Below are 21,581 nucleotides of genomic sequence, written 5' to 3' on the forward strand. Positions count from 1 at the left end.
ACATGGCGGCGTGCGGTCGAGCGGCCAATGAGGCGTCTAGGTATTTATTATGTCTATGATTCATACGCCCCATACGCCCACGCGAGGCCACAAATGTAGGGGGTTGGTCTACATAAAACAGGGTGGGCAAAGTGTAGCATATGAAACCTACATGTCAAATTGCTAACAGAAAATAGGCCTACAGCACGATCGGTTCAATAACCAATACTTCTAAAAAGCATTTATTAACCTTATTGTTAATAAATAGGATGAGTTTAGCATTTCCTTAAACATTTTCCATTTGTCCACCAATTTATTTGATTTATTTGCCTACTTTAATCACATGTTTAATTATTTCTAAATGTATTTAAACAAGAATTTGTGTATTTATACAGACATTTATTTATTTATTTGCATATTTATTTATTTATTTGTGTATTTATTTATTTATTGTTTTTGCAGGTTTCGTCCTCCATAATTAGCATGTTGCGCAGATTGAAAAAAAATGTGGAACTACATTCAGAAATAAATGAGTGATCAAAGGAAAATAGTTAGGATGAGTTTAGCATTTCCTTAAACATTTTCCATTTGCCCACCAATTTATTTTATTTATTGCCTACTTTCATCACGTTTAAATATTCATTTATGTATTTAAACAAGAATACGTGTATTTATGCACACATTTATTTATTTGTGCATTTATTTATTTATTGTTTTTGCAGGGTTCGTTCTCCATACCCTTTATATACGCATGCGTATAATGAACAGCTGGTTTTCGGGAAGCTTTGAAAGGATGATTAGAAACACACAAATACTCCTCCGTATACATCAATCATGTAGTCACGTACACGCACTCAAAAAGCTTTATGATTTTATGTATAAAAATGCTCGAATATAATGTGTGTTTTAATTACATTAAATGCGCTTTATTGCATTTGAGCCGTCTTATTTTGTCTTGTATCTCTACACAGATAGGTTTATAGTTGTAAATCACTCCAAAACCTATATTTTTTTGATGTTGTATTTTCAATGCTGTCATCAGCAAAAGTTCAAATAAAATGACTCTCAGTTCCTAAAATTGGATGGAAATATATATATATATATATTATAAATCTGTTATGCAACTGTCATAATTTGATTTTTTCTTTTTCTCGGGAACATTTTAGCAAGTTTTCAATCTTTACAGTTTTCTCCTTAAAGATGCTTTCATCTTTTGGAGAGATGCTGCAGTTGAACAGGGTAAAACAAACCATAAAATGTGATTTTTTTTTTCCGCAGTTGGGAACACAGATTTTTGAATTTGTTAATTAAAACATCTTTCATAGCTGATGAATATATAAAGTTTGGTATATGGGAGTTCTGTGTCAAAATGCTTAAACATGTAGGTTTTTCAATGCAGGTTAAAAGCATGTACATATTTCATATTTATAGTGATATGAATATAGTGATATGGACAAAATAGATTTAAAAAGAATTTTTTTTTTTACCATAAGTATTTTTTTTTTTGCTGTCTCAAGATGCTGACTGGACCAGAAGCGTACAACCCTAAAACATACATATTTAATACAAATGAATATAAATGCTCCTATAAAAGTAAAATTTCTGCAATTGATATATATAGGTCCATCTTCTAAATGGTACAATAAACAAGTCTGATATATATATCATTTATTTATTTATTTTTCATTTATTTATTTTTTATAATGGATAAGCACACTGGGTATAAGCACCCTGTGAAACTCTCAACACACCCTCGGAGACAACATGGTACAGTAACCAACAATGCAATGGCTCATTCAGTTAAGTCATATTTATTTGTATAACGCATTTCACAACACATATTGTTTCAGAGCAGCTTTACAGAAAATGCATGTTTTTCTGTTACAAAACCAGAATAGTCTTTATAGGAGTGGGTATCAGAAAGAACAGTTGAAGTCTAGTACAAATTATAGTATTTACAAATACCATATATGCATTTAAGCAAACTTTGTGTACATTTTAAAGCAATGAAAATGTCATCATTTTGTATCTGGAGTCCTCAATTCACAGGTGCTGGGTCATATGAACTCTTCATAAGAGGCTAGATAAAACATTTTTTTTTTTAAAAAACCTTCATTACTGCACTCAAAGGATGACATGCACGTTCAATAATTAACGTATGTTGATAGCCCGTTTTCACTCTTATCTTAGTGTTATTTACATTTTTAAATTGTTTATTGTTCGTTTCTGAAAAAGAGACACAAATAGAGACGGTCCCTAAGACGAGCGTGAATAAGAAGCTAAGAACCGCGGAAGCGTCGCGTTTTTAAGGTGGAACGGCTAGCGTCAATAAGAAGCTGCGAATAAGAAGCTGAATTCAGCCTCGTCTGGCATTGTCTTGTCAAAGTGCTCACTGTACATATTGTGCTCATAACACAATTTACTTTATGATATAAACTACAATATAAAGTTACAACTCAAAGAATTCATTTAAACTTTGATTTCATATAAAGTCTCAGCTTTCACAGCTTACTAGCGATATCGCTAGCTATTAATAGTCTGACACTGGTGGCTAATTAAGCTGTCAACATAAAGCTAAAAATGACCAAAAAACATACAGAAACAACGGTTCAGTCTTACCTGTGAAAGATAATACCCCGAGATCTGTTTTTATTATTGTGCGACGGTTTGTAGATGCCCAAGCTGCCGACGAGTCAGGTATGTTTTCGCCTGTTCCAATATGAGAGTTGTCTTCACCAACATGGCGGCGACGTTGACGTGCGGTCGAGCGGCCAATGAGGCGTCTAGGTATTTATTATGTCTATGATTCATACGCCCACTCTGGATTATGATTGGTCGACTGACAGGCTCAAATCTGATTGGCTAAAGAGTACGAGTGTCCCGCGTGGGAGGAGTTCGCTGCCAGGAAAGTCTCAAAAATACACACACAAATCCAAGGCGATTCACATTCACAGCCCATGATAAACTCGTGAATTTTAAACATTAAAAAATATTGTACACGTGAATTGGTTTTTGTGAATATATATATATAGTTTTCGTGCAGGTGAATTATTTCTCATGCATGTGAATTGGGTTACGCATGTGTGCATCGCGTCTTTTGCGTGAATTATTGAGATCATTCTGGCTCCATATTATAACAAACACATGCTGATTCAAAAGCTAAGGCTCTAAATACATGTATAGCCCAGATCGCTACATTTTCCCTCTTTGAAATAGTGACAACTGTTGCTATATTATCATATCGGATCCCCAGCATCTCTTCCAGTGCACAGAGGATTTGTGGTTTGATGATTTACAGTCCTTCTGGCTGTCAATCCAGTCATATATGGAATGAAAACTAAAGATATTAGAATAGCTTTCTTTTTGGTTTGGAAAAGGCACAAAGTTAGCCCAGGTAAAAATACATCTGCTGTTAAAAACAGCAGAAAATAATAATAATTATTGCATGTAATAATTGAAAAAAAAAAGGTTCTTGGTGTTGTATTCTGGATGTAAATAGACACAGTTTTAACTGCACATTCCATTCTTGTTAAACTGAGACTAATTATCAATAATAATAAAAAAGGTTAATGAACATTTACTAAACAACTGTATCATAAAATTATTTCAAAATATGATTTTATTACATCATCTTTTGGTGTAAATAATTTCTTTGTAATTGTTGTGAAGGCATTAAAACGTATTTAAATAAATGTATTATCTGTTTATAATGTACTTTTCATGTGTGTATAAATGAGCAAAATATAAAAGAATAATTGTGGGATAAATACTGGATCTGAGGATTTGTATATTGTCACTGAATGAATAGAGTGCTTCTGATTCTATATCCTCAACTAACAGTCATCAGATCTGCAGTTAATATTAAATTACAGTCAATAGCCATGGTGAGAGAATTAAACAAACTTTTTTTTTTTTTTTTGGGCATGAAATAAAGAGAATGACATTAACAAACAGCGAAAATTAACCCTAAACCTAACTACTATAAACAAAAATATAATTTCTCCACAAAGATTATTGATGTTGTTGTACAAGTGTCTTGTTTCCACTAAACTGAGAAAACCAATTAAAGAGAATAAAAAGCAAAGGCAAGATTTGGACTTGTATAATGCTGACAGACACACAAAGATAAGCAGTGAACATTAATGAAAACATAGTTCAACATTTGCACAATACAGGTTTTAAAATGACCAAAATATAGCGGCAAATACAAATTATTCATTATTATTTGAGTTCTGACTGCAATATAAAATAAAATATTATTAATGCAAAAAAGCTTGAATATATCTGAAACATCTGAGGCTTTGTTAACCTTTATTCCTGAAGGGAATTATTTTATATTACTATAAGTTGCTATTACTGATAAGAATAGAAAAAAGCATTACTAAAAAAATTAAATACATTTTTGCCACTCCATAAAAGATTTTCAGAAGTAAATCACACAAGTAAAAAACAAAAACAAAAAAACAATTGTACTCTCACATAAACACTGCTGTTATATCAGTATAAAAAAAGCTTTTATTTAACATAAGGCAGGTTGTCCCATCATGGCGGCATTATCACATGACCAGCCAAATACTACTCACTTTTTATCATTAATATGCCTATTTGTGGACACTTTATAGATAACAATATGATAAACAGATTTAGCTTGACACAACTGTAACAGAAAAAGTTACACACAAGGAGCCGTTTACATCAGAAACTTCTTATCTTGTTTTTGAAACAGGTGAACATTTTTTGTCTGATTTCTTTAGTTTTAAAACCATACACAAGTGGATTCACAAGAGGAGGAAAGATAAAGTTGGAAATAGAAAACACCCTGCGTAGGAAAGCAGGAACGAACTCAGATCGATGTGAAAGAAGAGGAAAAAGAGTATTAAACTCTAACAACAGGAAGACGACCAAATGAGTGCCACATGTCTGAAGTGCCTTAATCTTTGCATCAGACTGCTTATTAGTAACACAAGTGATTAATATATGAATGTATGTAAATGCCACAACAGAAAGTGAAAGGCCGTGGTAAAAAATTATGCAACTCAACCCAAAGATATTGTTCACCTCTGTGCCGTCACATAAGAGTTTCATTAATGCTGTCTTATAGCAGACTAGATCTGTCATGTGTGTCTGACAAATCCTGTAAGGTATTAGAAGAGAGAAAACTGCTATTATAAGAGTAAAATTAAAAAGCCACATCCCAGTTATGATTTTCACCAAGTTATTGGTAGTCATAATGGCTCCATATCTCAGCGGGCAGCAGATAGCGATATACCTGTCATAAGCCATAGCGGTAAGAATAAGATAAGATGCTCCACCATTCAGGTGTACGAAAAAGCCTTGAAGCAAACATGCAGGATAGGATATTGATCTGTCGTGAGACCATATACTATACAGCAGCTGAGGAAAAAGGCTTGTAGCACCCATTGCGTCATTGATTGGCAGGTTAAGCAACAGTATGTACATTGGTTTGTGAAGATTTCTGTTCAAGCAAATTGTAATAATAATTGTTAGATTGCAGAGTAAGATGAACAAGTATGTTATTAATCCAAATATGAATGCTGGATAAATGCTCGTCTCAGTCAATTCCAAAGAGTGCAAAGTCAGGACCAGTGAGAGGACAGATCCATTTGGATACATGATGAATGTTCTTACTATTAACGGCCTACACAAACCAGCACAAACAAGCTGTGAATGCTATCAATATAAATAAAGAACAATTATCAAAAATAAGAAGTGAAAATCTTGCCAGAACTTATGGGAAGTCGGTGTCCAACATTTATCCATTTCAACCTTTCATTTAGCCATATCCAGCATCATCTTACTTAGGCTACAACCTAAAAAAGGAATAAACGTTCAACAAACGTTTTTTTTGTAAAATCTACATCTCATTAGATCAATAAGGCACATCTTTCACTGTATAATTTAAATAATTGTTTGTCCTCATTTGCTTAAAACCAATACACAGTTGTTGAGATTTGAAATAATGTGGTCTATTTGCACAAAGAGTCATGCGTAATGTCACCTTAAGTGATCATCCTTCAGCACTGTTGAATATCACCTGTGGGCTAATGATTTATACTCATGAAGTTGGGTGGAAAAACTCCTGTTTGCGTTGGATTAGTCATGGGAACAGGTGCTGTTTTGCAGCATGTGCACAGCCCTGCTGGTAGATGTCGTAGCTACACCATCTTTCTGCTTTGTCATTCAAAATTAGCTAAAAATACTGAAATATCACGTTATACCTGGGTTGCTGACAAATAAAATATCAGTTAACCTCTTTGGTTGATGAAAATCTTTCATTTAGATTGATAAATATGTTATGACTTCCCACACAGCAGACGATCTTGGTGTGAATGTGGTCTCTGGAATGTACGGCAATTGCACTGTGTGTGACAGCAAAGAACACATTTGAAAGTTTTTCTAAATAGATTTTTTAAGGATTACTACATTTGATTATGTCTAATTGATAATCAAGTGCAATACTTTTCTAAATTGGTATAATGAGGTTTTTCCTAAAGCCATTTCCCCCATCATATCCATATTTGTTACATACTGAACATGTATGCTTTTGGGTTGTTGTTTTACAATTTGGAGGTCATGTTTTTTCCCCTTTCACCCTCCCATGCACGGAGCTTAGGGCAGTGTGTAAAAGTCCATTTTGATACACGCTGTTTACAGAAGCGGCAGTCATGGCCTAATGGTCAGGCTTGTAACCCGAAGGTTGTGGGTTCGAGTCTCAGAACCAGCAGGAATTGTAGGTGGGGGGAGTGAATGTCCAGTGCTTTCTTCCACCCTCAATATGACTAAGGTGCCCTTGAGTAAGGCACCGAACCCTCAACTGCTCTCTGGGTGCTGCAGCAAAAATGGCTGCCCACTGCTCCGGGTGTGTGTGTTTCACTACTCACTGCTGTGTGTGTGCACTTGGATGGGATAAATGCAGAAGACAAATTCCGAGTATGGGACACCATACTTGGCCACATGTCACGTCACTTCAATTTCATGAATAATGCTTGTCAACAAAAATGAACAGTAATAAATGATAATCTAAAGTTATGTTGGTTTTCAGAATGGATCTTTGTCATTCTTTCATTTTTCTTTGTCATTCTTTCATTTTGCCATATCCAGCCAAATCTTTCTTACAACCTGAGAAAGCAATAAACAGAAAACAACAGATAAAATAAAACTTCAATAAACAAAATGAAAAGCAGAATTTCCATGTAAAATTCACATGGCAGCAGATTAATAAGGCATATTACTGTATAAGTTAAATTATAATGTTTAGTTCTCATTAAGAGTGCTTAAGCCAATAAGCAGTTGTTGAGATTTGTAATAATGGCCTATCTGCACAAACTGTCATCTCATAATAGTATGCAAATCAAGTTACATATTCACAAGACTGCTCAGACAAACTGCCTTAAAAGCAGCACAAGTAATATTTAGTTGCCTTAAGTGATCATCCTTCAGCACTGCTAAATGTCACCTGTAAGCTAATGATTTATATTAATGGATTTGGGCGGAAAAACTCCCGTTTGCATTGGGTTATTCATGGGAACGGGTGCTATTATGTAGCATGTGCACATTGCATTCATATCATCAAATGAGAGCCCTGCTGGTGGATGTAATAACTACACTATCTGGATTTATTATCAGGGCTCCCCATTGCTGTTGATTGTTTACAAATGCAGAGCACACTAATTCTGATCATAGATATTGGCAAAAATAGTCTGTACTTTGATTTTGTCAAGACTGTCTGTCAAACCAAAATTGAAGTGCTATATAAACCATTTCAGAGATGTGAAGTAATTATATTTTGATATAACATTTGGCCTGTGATAAATTATGCCATCTGGATAATATTATTTGCTTAATGGGTGTGAGTGGGGATGGATGACACAATGGTTTTAGGGTTGGTTGCATGGCACATAAAAATTATTTATAATTCATTGATAGCTCAGTTGAACCGAACATTTATTACTCAGTCAAGGACTGGTGTCTTAAGTGCATTTCAAGGGTTAAAAAACATGCCAAAGAAGCACTTTTTCTTCCTTGTAGGTTATTAGGGAAAAATAAAAAGAATACCACATGTCTGAAGTGCCTTATTCTTTTCATCAGACTGCTTATTAGTAACACAAGTGATATATGAATGTATGTAAATGCCACAACAGAAAGCAAAAGGATGTGGTACAAAACCAGGGTAAACAATCCATAGATATTGTTCACTCTTGTGTCTTCACACATGACATGAGTTTCATTATAGGTGGATAATAGCAGATGAGATCTGTCATGTGCGTCTGACAAATCTTGTAATTAAAAAGCCACATCCCACTTATGATTTTCAAGTTATTGGTATTCATATGGCACCATATCTCAGTGGGAGGAGATGGCAATATACCTGTACAATAAATCCTTGAAGCAAACATGCAGGATAGGATATTGATATGTCCTGAGACCATATACTACACAGCAGCTGAGGAAAAAGGCTTGTAGCACCCATTGCGTCATTGATAGGCAGGTTAAGCAACAGTATGTACATTGGTTTGTGCAGATTCCTGCTCAAGCAAATGGTGACAATTGTGAGATTGCACAGTAAAATGAACAAGTATGCTGTTAATCCAAATATGAACGCAGGGTAAATGCTCATCTCAGTCAGTTCCAAAGAGTGCAAAGTCAGGACCAGTGAGAGGACAGACCCATTTGGATACATGATGAATGTTGCTTATTGATGGCCTTTTTAAAAAATGTAAACTAGTGTAAAAAAGTTGAAAATAGTATCATTTACATTTACATTTTCAATATAAATAAAAAATAATTAATAATCTAAATCTCACCAAGCCCTTGAATCTTTGTTGCTGTCCAAACTTGAGCTATCATTTTTTTCCATTTTGCATTGTTGCATATCATTCAACCCGGAAAACTCAGCAGTACTTTTAACCACAGCACATTTGATTCTCCACAACATATTCAATAAGATAAAACGATTGCATAACATTCACATATCAGAAGCTAGTTAAAGGTGGCGTCTTATCTTACTTCAGTGGTGTTTTTGTCATCTCATTTATACTTGTGCTGTTTACTATGGGAACGGGTGGTGGCATTTACACATTACATTCTAATCAAGTGGCATGCTCTACAGATCAATATTTTCACGAGACAGAAGTCTAAGTATATTGCCCTCTGCTGCCCATTGAGATATAGTGCAGTTATATATCAAAATAATATATTGGATATTTTCAAATGCATAATTTCAAGCCATTAAATATTTCTTTGTTTTCATGAATACAGTTTTATTTATTACTGTCTTGATTTGGCTTGTTATATGCATTATTTTTTGAGAATTTTGCAGGAGAAGTACATTACAAATATAATATGCCTTACAAATGTATGATGCTAATGTTTGCAATAATTCTAAATGAGGCTGAAATGACATACATTGAGGGTGGCAAGACCGGTGGCAACCTTGCACCATACATAATGGACCCTTTTCACAGACTGTGATAACACGATTCCACAGTTATTAACATAGTACACATTGCAAGGTTTTTTAATATTACATTTTTTTTAATTTTATTTTATTTTTTTTACACATTTTTAACATTTTACTTTGTGTTTTTCATTATCTTGGCTTTAAATTACAGAAAATGTCTCTGGCTACTAACGCAAACTTGGTTGCCTGAAATGAGGGAATGAGACATCGCGTCATGATGACGCTATGAGGAAACACCTTTCTCCTAGAATACTGAAGCCTGATTGGCAAAACGACATTGTATGGGTATGGAGAATGTAGTCCAATCATGACATGTTATTGTGCGGGGTGCCCAGCACAGCGGGACTAATGCTGCGTTCAAGTCCTCCTGAGACGTTCGTACTTACGAGTTGACAAGTCGTAATTACGACGTCAGGTGCGTTCAAGTCAGTTTAGTCGGCACAAGATGGCGGTGTACCTTCTTTTAATAAATTACAAGAAAATACAACAGGGTCTGCATTTTTTTACTTGGATTTCAGCTGCGTAACAAGAACATGACCAATTTAAGTTTATAGGACAACTAAACTATCAATTTAAACAAAAATTTACCGTCAACTACAGACGTTGCATCCATCGATTCCGCCATGTTTCTCATTGACACGCCCCCAACTCGGAAACTCTGGGCTTAAAGAAAATTTCGAGTTTCCCACTCAGTAATAACGACTTTGTGGTGGCGTTCATGTGCGTTCAACTCGTAAATACGATCTATCCGACATGACTTGAACGAGTTGGGGGCGTGTCAATGAGAAACATGGCGGAATCGATGGATGCAACGTCTGTAGTTGATGGTAAATTTTTGTTTAAATTGATAGTTTAGTTGTCCTATAAACCTAAATTGGTCATGTTCTTGTTACGCAGCTGAAATCCAAGTAAAAAAATGCAGACCCTGTTGTATTTTCTTGTAATTTATTAAAAGAAGGTACACCGCCATCTTGTGTCGACTAAACTGACTTGAACGCACCTGACGTCGTAATTACGACTTGTCAACTCGTAAGTACGAACGTCCCAGGCAGCATAATAGCTCTAGTCACAACATCCCTCAAGGGGAATTACTGCATTCGAAAGTCAACCAATGCAGCAGTTCCTATGCAACACGTGCCTTATGTGTTTCCCACACTAGCACCCAACCAAGATGACCACTGGACCCAGTTGAACACCATCACTACAGAACTCAGAGTAAATGGGATAGCTTGCTGTCACTGTCTTGTAATGATAAGCGCTGTAGTGGACCTGGTTAAAGTACAAGTGACTCTCAAACCCAAAATCCATGCAGGACTCACTGACTGAAAGAGCATGTATACACTCTCTAGCTTAACTGACGTGAGTTCAAGCAAGAGCGCTGTCTTGAAAGAGAGCACTTTCAAACCTAAAGCCAAATCCCAAGTGAAGTTTGTAGATGGGCAAGGAGGATTTAGCCATCTTGCGCTACATAAAAATTGACAACCGGATCGTTCCTGCCAACTGGCCGACCATCAATTTGCAGTGGGATGGACCAGGGGATGTGAATATGAATTTAAATTAGCACCAAACTACTAAATGCACCTGTAAAAGCAACATCAAAGATCTCCAGCTATTCTTGCTATCTAGTAGAAATGGATATGATACCTTTCATGTTGTATTTCACCAGAATTGTTGCTCTTCCATTGACTGACCTGATTACAAAAATGATTTGTTGATCTTGACAATGACATCATCATAGTGGATTTTCCCCTCATGAGATTTATAATCCACACAGACTAATAACTCAAAGACAGCATAAAAGACCCAAGATGTAAGTGTACGCACAAGTTAGGACAGGTTGCTGCATGACTGCTCGGTCAAGACATTAAATAACCATCATGTTGCCGAAAGCAAATAACTGTCACCGTACCTTATGTAGAGGAGCAAAGGATTGTTGTAAGTATTTTAAATGTTTCACATTTACCCATAGTATACGTAATCAAGCTATATGTTATATTTGCTCTTTTCTACTTTGTTAAGGACAATATCATGTCTTCAGCTGGCAATATCTACAATGTGTCATCCGATCTGTCTCTTCAGGGTTTCGATCTGTCCCCTGAGAAGGCCATTGTTGCGTTTGTCTTTGCCGCCCTAAATTATATAATCATATTGTTCTGCAACTCCTTCCTCCTGTTCACTGTCATAACCAATAAGGGTCTTCATGAACCAATGTATATTCTCCTGTTAAATTTGCCCATTAATGACCTAATAGGTTCTACATGCCTGTTCCCTCACATCATGCGGGAGCTCCTGTTTGACACCAAGACCATTCCGTTCTCCATCTGTATCACTCAGGCGTTCTTTATACATGTATATGCCGTATCAGCAGTCTTCATCTTGACTGCCATGGCATATGACAGATATGTCGCCATCTGCCAGCCAATGAGATACACTACTATTATGAGCAAACTTCACCTCACAAAGATCATCTCGTTGGTTTGGCTCTCTAATTTGACACTGATGGCCATCCTTTTCATTCTCCTCCTGCGGTTGCCTCGCTGTAGGTCTTACCTTACCCATCCGTACTGTGACAACCCTTCCCTGCTTCAACTGGTCTGCGCAGACACGACCATTAACAACCTTTACGGACTTCTGATAACAGCTCTCTGTCAGGTGTTAACAGTGGGGCTGATTTTGTACACATACCTACGGATCCTCATAGCCTGTTTCCACAACAAAAGCTCTGACACGAGGAGTAAAGCTCTGCAGACGTGTGGCACACATCTAGTTGTCTTTATCTTGTTTGAGTGTTTGGGTCTTTTCACCATCATCTCATACAGGATAAAAGATATTTCTCCTCACTTAAGAAAATTCATTGCGGTTGGTGCTATGATATTACCACCAACGATGAATCCTGTTATATATGGGTTAAGAACTAAAGAAATCAGAGTCAAAGGGATCAAATTTTTCCAGCGAAAAGTTTTCACATCATGAACAAATAACACTGCGGTGTCATGCTATGATATATTGTTTCTACAGAATTTGCTTTGCAAAGTTTATCAGCTGTATGCATTAATGTGACATAGACATATTAATCTGTCTTTCTGTCAAATCTTTCTCTCTCTAACACACACATACACATTTAATTTATAAGCCATTTCAGTAGTAACAGCAGTATGCTTATTTTTCTATTTCTTTACCTAAGCCAGTCCAGAGTTTTTATTAAAATGCATCCTAAACATCTATTATAGGTTGTTGTATCTACACTCGAAAAAGATTGTACTATATTAATTTGAGGGAATTTTCTGTATGTACTTTTCTTTTTTAACCTGTATTTTGAATGTGTTGTGTTGTAGAGTTAAAGAAAATGTCTGTAAAATGAATGGATAATATCCCGGTAATGAGCTGCTAGTTCTTTTTCTTACAGTGTATTATTATAGGCCTACTTTATATTTTTTATTCTCTTGTTGACTACTGTCTTTTCTTAATGTCTGTGAATTTTAATGTGAACAGCTTTTTTATTTTTATTTTGCTGACCTATAATTCATCTGATAAAAACCTGATCTGGTTAAATTAAAGACCTGTTCATGTTAGAAGAATTTTTGACTAGCATTTTAATATGATCTCTTTCCCCCGCACTGAAATCAACACTGTAATTGTTGGAAAACCATAAAAATGTATTTGGTTCATTTAATTTCTTAACTTTAGAACCACAGACTACTAATTTAGCAGATTGTCAAATATCCTGACATATCCTTTTCTGCTGGAGTTAATTTTCTTCTTGTATGCTATTGTAGATCATAACCACAAGATGGAAACCTAAACCAATTTTTGCAATGTTACCAGTGGCAATATATAAAAGAATATTTCACTTTTTAAAAAAGATGAATAATGAATACAAGCTTGGTCACATGTATGCCAAAACATATTTATTCATAAAAAACATGTTTTTTTATCCCTATAGATTTTAACATAATGTAACAGCATGTATGATATTATGGATAGTGTTCTCCTCGATAAAATACTCACAGGCATTGTTTATCATTATTATTTTTCTTAATACCTCTAATTATTTTACAAGACAGAATTGTTTACTGCTATAATCTTCTAAATGTGGTGTTCCTAAAATCACATCTTTATGTAAGATGTGAAGAAAGTAAGGACATTTTTATTACTATATATTTATGGATGCAGAATTAGTTTTGAATATATATGTATATTTACATTTAAATATATATGTATAGAACTACAAGACTGACTGATTGATTGATTGATGCCTTAAGATTTTATCATATCCTAACCCTAACCCTTACTCTTTAAACCATTAAGTGAACATTTTAAAATAGGGCCTTATCTTGTTCTAAGTGTAGAAATAGCCCACAGTAAGATGCAGGTGATCAGGGAATAAAGGAAAATAAACCATAGCAGGACCAAGCAGCACAGACCACAAAAACACTCATTTCTAAAGCAGTGACTTGTAGATTCATATTGATACAATATGTGAAATATATTTGTAACTATCAGAGGAAATGCAAACTGACACTTTAGCCAGTTATGTTATGTCCGACAGGAAAGTGGTCCACACTCAGAAAAAAAGGCACAAAGCTGTCACTGAGGCGATATCCTAGGTAAGGCACAAGTTAAAAGTTACATATTTGTACCTTATTTAACCCTAAATGGTACATATTAGTACCTCAAATGTACATATATTAATACTTTAAAGTACTAATACATATAAACACATAAAATACAACACAGAAGTGTACATATTAATAACCACCCCAATGGCAGATTTGTACTTTTTTTCCCCTGAGAGTGTAGCAGGTTAAGGGCAATCTGTAAAGCATATTAAAACTACATTATTTTTAACTTTAAAACAAGGTCTGTGCTTGTGATTGTAAAACTTGTCTGTAATGGTTTTGTTTTAATCATACTTTAATCATTCAGGGTGAATGTTTTGCACTCATTTAAAGCAGTGAAAAAATAAAAGTCCTATATGTAATTAAGTGATAAATACGAAGCACATTTGTTACGTGAGGATTTTGAATTTCAGTTTCAGTTCATCTGTTTTTATCATAAACAGAATTGTGGATGTAAGTGTACCAAAGCATATGATAGTATTGACAGTAATATTGACCAGCTTTACAATATGCCTAATGTGCACAAAGATATTATTGCATTGAAATCATGGTCATACAATTTTTAAATGTATTGAATGATTATTTGTTCATCTAATTATTGTTATGTTGGCTTTTTAATATAGGAGTCCACAATATACAGTGGTGTGAAAAAGTGTTGGCCCCCTTCCTGATTTCTTATTTTTTTGCATGTTTGTCACACTTTAATGTTTCAGATCATCAAACAAATTTAAATATTAGAAATCAGGAAGGGGGCCAACACTTTTTCACACCACTGTATACACATGGATCAAACAGTTGTTAGGGATATTTGCACACAAAGTTCCAAGAGGTTGGTGAGCTTCTCTAACATGTCAGAATATATTGTATCAAACATATTGTATCGTGTCATGTCACAGCAGACTCTTCTCTCATTGGCTGTCAAAATACTGTTATCATGAGCTCATCTTATTACCCGGAGACACATTAGTTGTTAGTCTTGCATGTCAACCTTTTGTATACTGTAGCAACCGTAATTAGTCATTAGTTTAATTAATGTACTTAGTTTAAATGAGTCATGTTTGTTTCTGGTGTCTCTACAGGGAATCACAGTAGGTTTGTCAAAACAATATAATGAGTCTCCTAAGGATATGCATGATCAATCAAAAGTTTCATAACAAAGTTACAATATGAGGATAGAATGCTTTTATATTATTGTTAGATGTTAAATCTGATATGGCTATACAAATGTCTATATTAATTATTATCTTTATGTAAACTAAATCTTTAGTTCTATAGACCAGGTTATGGAGTTTTGATGTATAAAACTGGTTTTGTGGATTTGTCTAGATGTTTTTCTGGTGATAATTTGACATAAGATAACATAACAGTAACTAGGGCATATTTGACATTTTATTTTATTTAACAATTACTTTTCACATTTTTTGGTTGTATATGGCCTTTTGTAGATTAAAATGGCAAATTATCTGCAATATACTCATGCAGATATAGTATGTAGAAATTTATTTTTGCTTCCTTTAAATATTTGAAAATTAAAAGTATGTTACCTTGTGCCAATAGCCTTTTTATAGCATACACTGCAAATTCTGCTCATTAAGAACAGGACAAAAATGTTTGAGAAGAATTAATCTGATTTCATTCTATGGATGTTTGTTCATTACATTTACATTTACATTTACATTTACATTTACATTTAGTCATTTAGCAGACGCTTTTATCCAAAGCGACTTACAATTGGGGGATACATAAAGCGATTCTTCTTAAAGAGGCAAACAGACACAGGAAGTGGTTGTAATACCAAGTTCTTAGACATTGTTCAAATAAGTACAAGCTAGAAAGAGAAGGAATAAATAAAGAGAGAGAATTTTTTTTTATTTATTTTTTTTACGATGAAGTCAAGTAGCTTCGAAAGAGATGAGTTTTCAGCTGTCGCTTGAAAATTGTCAGGGATTCAGCATTCCGGATAGGGGTGGGAAGATCGTTCCACCAGCCAGGAGTGGTGAACGAGAATGTTCTGGAAAGTGATTTTGAGCCTCTCTGTGATGGTACCACGAGGCGTCGCTCACTAGCGGATCTCAGACTTCTGAAGGGGATGTAGATTCGTAGTAGTGAGTGGAAGTAGGCGGGTGCTGAGTCTGTGGCTGTTCTATATGCAAGCATCAATGTCTTGAACTTGATTCGAGCCGCAACCGGTAGCCAGTGCAAGGAGATAAAGAGAGGTGTAACATGGGCTCTTTTGGGCTCGTTGAAGACCAGTCGTACCGCTGCATTCTGAATCATTTGTAGAGGTTTGATTGTGCTTGATGGAAGTCCAGCCAGAAGAGCATTGCAGTAGTCCAGCCTAGAGATGACAAGGGCCTGGACAAGAAGTTGTGCAGCATGCTCCGTTAGAAAGGGCCTGATCTTTCTGATGTTGTGCAATGCAAACCTGCAAGATCGAGCGGTCTTTGCAATGTGGTCTTTGAAGGTCAGCTGGTTATCAAAAGTTACACCAAGATTTCTGACCGAGATTTCTGACCGAGATTTCATCTTCAGGCCTTTGTCTTCGCCCCATTTTTTTTTGTTGTTGAAAAAATATGAAGATCAAATGCAATCTTGCAATGCTTTCATAATATGTTTTTATTGTCTTGGATGGTGATGACATCTTGTCTTTGTTGCAGAGAGCAAAACATTTTTGTTTTGAATTTGTATGCCTCTGTGGGTCAAAGTGTACAGACCAACAAAAGCTTTTTTTGGGCATAATTAAACTAATTAAATACTCATGAGAAACTTTTTTGTTAAATAACAAGACTTCAATCAAGGTAAGTATATTTTTGTTTGCACAACAGTAGTTAATTAGATCCATTAGACCCTGGTCATCGGTTTAGAAGCCCTTTAAAAATCAGTTTTCCTTTCACACGGCCCGATTTCAATCCAAAGCAAGATTTCAAGAGAAATCAGTAGGTATTTTATTTGTTTGTTCACTTAACTTCCATTTACAATAAACACTAAAAACTGTTAAAATGTAAGACTGATTTTATACCACTGAGATGGAAAAATATAATGACACTTCAATGTTAGTTCACTCCCTAAATCCACTCATACTTTGTTAATGAAAGACATTGGCTTTTCAAAGTGTTGTTTCCTATCATTTTACCTGAAACTGAATCTTTTATGGCTGGAAACCTTTTTAGTAATAATTCTACCTTTTTTTTTTTTTCAGATTTGGAGTTCAAATGAATTTTTCAGTTACTTTCAGCAATGGAACAAATTCTTTCAATGAGGGTTTTTATTTAACTGCCTTCCGCAATTTGGAAAATAAAAACAACCTCATTTTGGCCTTGGTGATCATCTACATTATCACCTTGCTGGGTAACCTTGTTCTTCTGGCTGTCGTCCTAATGAACTCCAGCTTACAGAACCCCAAGTATCTTGCTGTATGTAATCTAGCCATTGTTGACATTTCAATGAATAGTGTTATTATTCCTCAGATGGTGCCTGTACTTATATTCAATCAGAATTATGTTTCATTTGGAGCATGTTTTTCCCAAATGTTCTTCGTGCATTTTTTTGGTGACATGGAATCTTTCTCTCTTGCTCTTTTGGCGTATGACCGTCTGATTGCGATCTGCTGGCATCTGCGTTACTCTACAATAAACACCAACCTGAGGATGTTGCTCATAATAGTACACTGTAAAATCCAATAGTTTACCTTACTTAGATTTAATTAGTTATCTTTACTTAGTTGTTACACTTACTAGGTTTTATTAAGTTACAGCTACTTTCAAGGCAAATAAAACAATTTACTTACTGTTTTGAGTGACACTTACTTAAAATATTCAAGTAGCCACAAAGGAACCAATGACATTAATAAAGCAGTGAGAGGCAGCAGTGCACTAATATGTTGCTAATGTGCAACATAACAACAGAAGAAGAAAAGAAAACGAGTCTTAATAGACTTTTCACCCATTTCCTCAATGTCTGCAGTTATCTTTCATTAGTTGCATTCACTCGTCATCAGTCATCATGAATGTTGAATTTTCAATACAACTGAAATATTTGAGAGAACATCACATAAGCTAACTTCATATTCAATTGATGTTGATTTTCCTAAAAAATTTTTTAATTTTTTTTATGCACCATTATAGTGATTAGCGTTCCCTTTTGTTGGGCACTTGGAACTTTCTTAATGTTACTATAATTATCTTCCTGTTAATACAGCAATGCACTGTGAAGGCAGAATAATTTGGCTTCAAGGAAAGAAAAGTAATAAATGGATTGCAGTCTGACTCCCTTACTGTGGCTCCAGAGAAGTAAAGAACTGCTGTTGTGAACATGGCCCGGCCTATAAGTTGGCTTGTATGGACACTTCTTACAACTGACAACTGGCTACAGCTAAGACTCTGACTGTTTTACTAGGCCCTTTGACTTTTATTTTCACCTATGTGATTGTAGTGGTTGCTGTGACATGGATTGCATCCACATCACAGCATTGGAAGGCCTTCCACACCTGTCTCACTCACCTGCTGCTGGTCCTGCTCTATTATACAGGTGCATCTCAATAAATTAGAATGTCATGGAAAAGTTCACATTCTAGCATATATACTAGGGAACCTGCGTTTAATTCAGAATTTTGACCTTTACACTGCAGTTCTGACTGTTTCTGTTACCATCTCCCCAATGCTGAACCCCATCATCTACAGCTTAAAGACCGATGAACTCAGAGACAAGATAGTCAAGCTTCTGGGAAAGCCAAAAGTGGCACAACAAATCATTAAAAATGAGGCCTATGGTTAACAAGATCTTCGTCTTTTCCACCATAGTAGGAGATATACTTCTTTAATATTGCACATTATAATCCATGTTAAGCAAAATGCACTTATAAAATATGATTATTTAAAATAATATATATTTTAAATGCTATGGATTTGTGTAAGACCCAATGTTTGCATTGTGTAAGTATTTTGCTTTGTATTCATAGTATGTTACTTGCAGAAAAGATCGGATAATAAAAGTTTAGTTTGATATACCATTGTAGTTTAGCCATATGCTACACAGAATTCATGCATGTTCAGCAGTCCAGCAGATGAGGATGGCAGTATTTCTCAAGCATAAAGCTTCTTTTTCATATTCACTTGATTCAAGCCCATTTGCATTTGTAATTATCTAGTATTTTTGATTCAGCTATTCACAAATGATTAAAGGGATCCAAATAATTAGTGCTTCATAATTTCATAAAACTCATAGGTCACTGTAAGACCCACTGTCCTTAGAAAACAGTTATGAGATTGTGACTATAAAGAGATAAACACAGCAACAACAAGCACATTAAACGTACTTCTATACAGTAATCAAATATGGTTTTTATTCTATAATACATTTTAAAAACCTGAAAATAATATATGGTTCTTTTTTTTGCCAATTATTGTCTGCATTTTTGGAGGGGATTCCGAATATAATTTGCAGTAAATAACACCAGTGCTCAACAATATTCATAAAGAAACAACAATAAATATAAGATACACTTCAAATAAATAATAAGATACACCAAAATATAAAGTAGTTTATTGCATATTTTACTAAAAACTCACGAGGATGCAACACTTTCCCACTAGATGGCAGAGAAAGACAAGAAAGACTCTTTCACTGCAGTTGATAGATTTACAACATTAAAGCGCATATGTACTCATAAACCTCATAATGTGTGTGTATATTTACACACACACACACACACACACACACACACACACACACACACATTACTAACCCTGGATTAACTGCTCAAGTTCAGTTAAATTTGATGATGACCGTTTGTAGACTGCAGTCTTCAAGTCATTCCACAGATTTTCAATGCAGTCTGATCTCTAACTAGGCCATGCAAGGACATTCACCCTTTTCTCCTTTAACCACTGTGTGCTCAGTTTTGCTGTGTGCTTTGGGTCATTGTTATGTTGGAAGGTAAACCTTCTTCCCATTGACAACTTTTTCTTTCAAAGCTATGCATTTCAACTTCCAATTGTCTGCTTTAATTAATCATTAGCTAATGATTTGCAAAGATATCATCATGTTATGAATTTACTTGTTGAGGTACATGACAATTAACTCATTGTTAAGTAATTGTCATTATGGTTAAGGGTTTTTCTATCCCCACCAAAGTTTGCGGTCTGTGGGACTGTGTAAACAGTTGCACAGTGAATGTAATGTCAGAGAATATTTTAAAGGATGGGTAAGTTGAGCTGCACACGAATATTAGCACAACAGAATCTGAACTATTGGACATGATAGACCATTCCAAATCCATTCATCCTTCGTATTGGAAGTAACGCAAGCACTTGGAGAGAGTCAGAAATAGAAATGGGCATCAGTTTACCGTCAGGGATTTATTGTGCCACGTAGCATCACGCCAAAATTCAGTGTAGACAATATCACTGATTATAATGGGTTTTATTGTCTTTGGTTGTGTCACGCTGCCTGCGTCCGGTGTAGACAAGGTGTTGCGAAATACCAGTGCCTGGCCGCATGTTCTCAGTGCCCTGCCTTTGAATTCCAGAACTCAAGCTTCAACCAGATATATATTCCTGTTCCATAAACTACAAGTCACAAACAAATCTGGTACAGTAGAATCCTGGTTGTAGATGGCTGGAAATTGAATTCCATGGCTTAGTGTGGATGTCAAAACCAAAATGTCATCTTACTTAACAATGAGTTAATTGTCATGTGCCTCAACAAGTAAAGTCATAACATAATGACATCTTTGCAAATCACTAACTAATGATTAATTAAAGCAGTCAACTGGAAGTTGAAATGCATAGCTTTGACCCATTGTGGTAATTAACACATTAAGTTACAACTATTAGTTAATACTATATGTTGTTAAGGAATTAATACATTTAGTAATCATTAATGAATGGTTTATTTCTTAATTAGTCATGCATTAACTCATTATAATCTGTGCATTAGTCGAGAATGAATTAATGCTTATTACTGCACCCATGTTATAAAGTGTTTCTCTCTCTCTCTCTCTCTCTCTCTCTCTCTCTCTCTATATATATATATATATCTGCACTAGCGTAATCGTGAAAAAAGCCAGGAAATTTCAGTTTTGACAATATGGGACCTTTAATAACTGCATTAGCCTGCATATCAATGGCTCAAGCCTCTGTTATTAGTTCTAAAATGACGTTTTGGAATTTGCAACGGAAGGTTTATCTTGAAATAAATCATCTGAACAATATCTTGAGGTGTGGTTGTGACACCATATATTTTTGTTTGCTTGGGTGGTCATATTATATAGGCCTATTAATAAGGAAGGGGGGCCCAAAAATTTTGTTTGTCTGTCACGATAAGAGGTAAATCCGGCCCTGCATGCACAGACAATGACAACCAGGACCGTTTCTAGCCAATTTGACGCCCTAGGCGAAATCCCTATTGATTATATATATATATACTGTATATATATATAATTCTTTTCAGACACCAGTTGCTTGTCACATTCAAATTGGTTGTCATAGTAACGACACTAATTT

General features: G+C 35.1%; 2 protein-coding genes and 2 pseudogenes across 2 annotated transcripts; 2 read left to right on the forward strand and 2 right to left on the reverse strand.

Moving 5' to 3' along the window:
- Positions 1 to 4,674: 4,674 nt before the first annotated feature.
- On the reverse strand, positions 4,675 to 5,613 carry LOC107683396 (olfactory receptor 52J3-like). Its single transcript, XM_016479456.1, has one exon. It carries the CDS (start codon positions 5,611 to 5,613, stop codon positions 4,675 to 4,677), a length of 939 nt encoding a protein of 312 aa, XP_016334942.1.
- Positions 5,614 to 7,075: 1,462 nt separating this feature from the next.
- Positions 7,076 to 8,680, reverse strand: LOC107683398 (olfactory receptor 7G1-like; annotated as a pseudogene).
- A 2,808-nt stretch (positions 8,681 to 11,488) lies between these two features.
- Positions 11,489 to 12,433, forward strand: LOC107683399 (putative gustatory receptor clone PTE03). Its single transcript, XM_016479457.1, has one exon. The coding sequence runs from the start codon at positions 11,489 to 11,491 to the stop codon at positions 12,431 to 12,433; it is 945 nt and encodes a 314-aa protein (XP_016334943.1).
- A 4,855-nt stretch (positions 12,434 to 17,288) lies between these two features.
- LOC107683400 (olfactory receptor 10A6-like) lies at positions 17,289 to 18,852 on the forward strand (annotated as a pseudogene).
- The last annotated feature ends 2,729 nt before the right edge of the window (positions 18,853 to 21,581 follow it).

The sequence above is a fragment of the Sinocyclocheilus anshuiensis genome, unplaced genomic scaffold (assembly GCF_001515605.1).
Source record: "Sinocyclocheilus anshuiensis isolate Anshui unplaced genomic scaffold, SAMN03320099.WGS_v1.1 scaffold1170, whole genome shotgun sequence".
NCBI lineage: Eukaryota > Metazoa > Chordata > Actinopteri > Cypriniformes > Cyprinidae > Sinocyclocheilus > Sinocyclocheilus anshuiensis.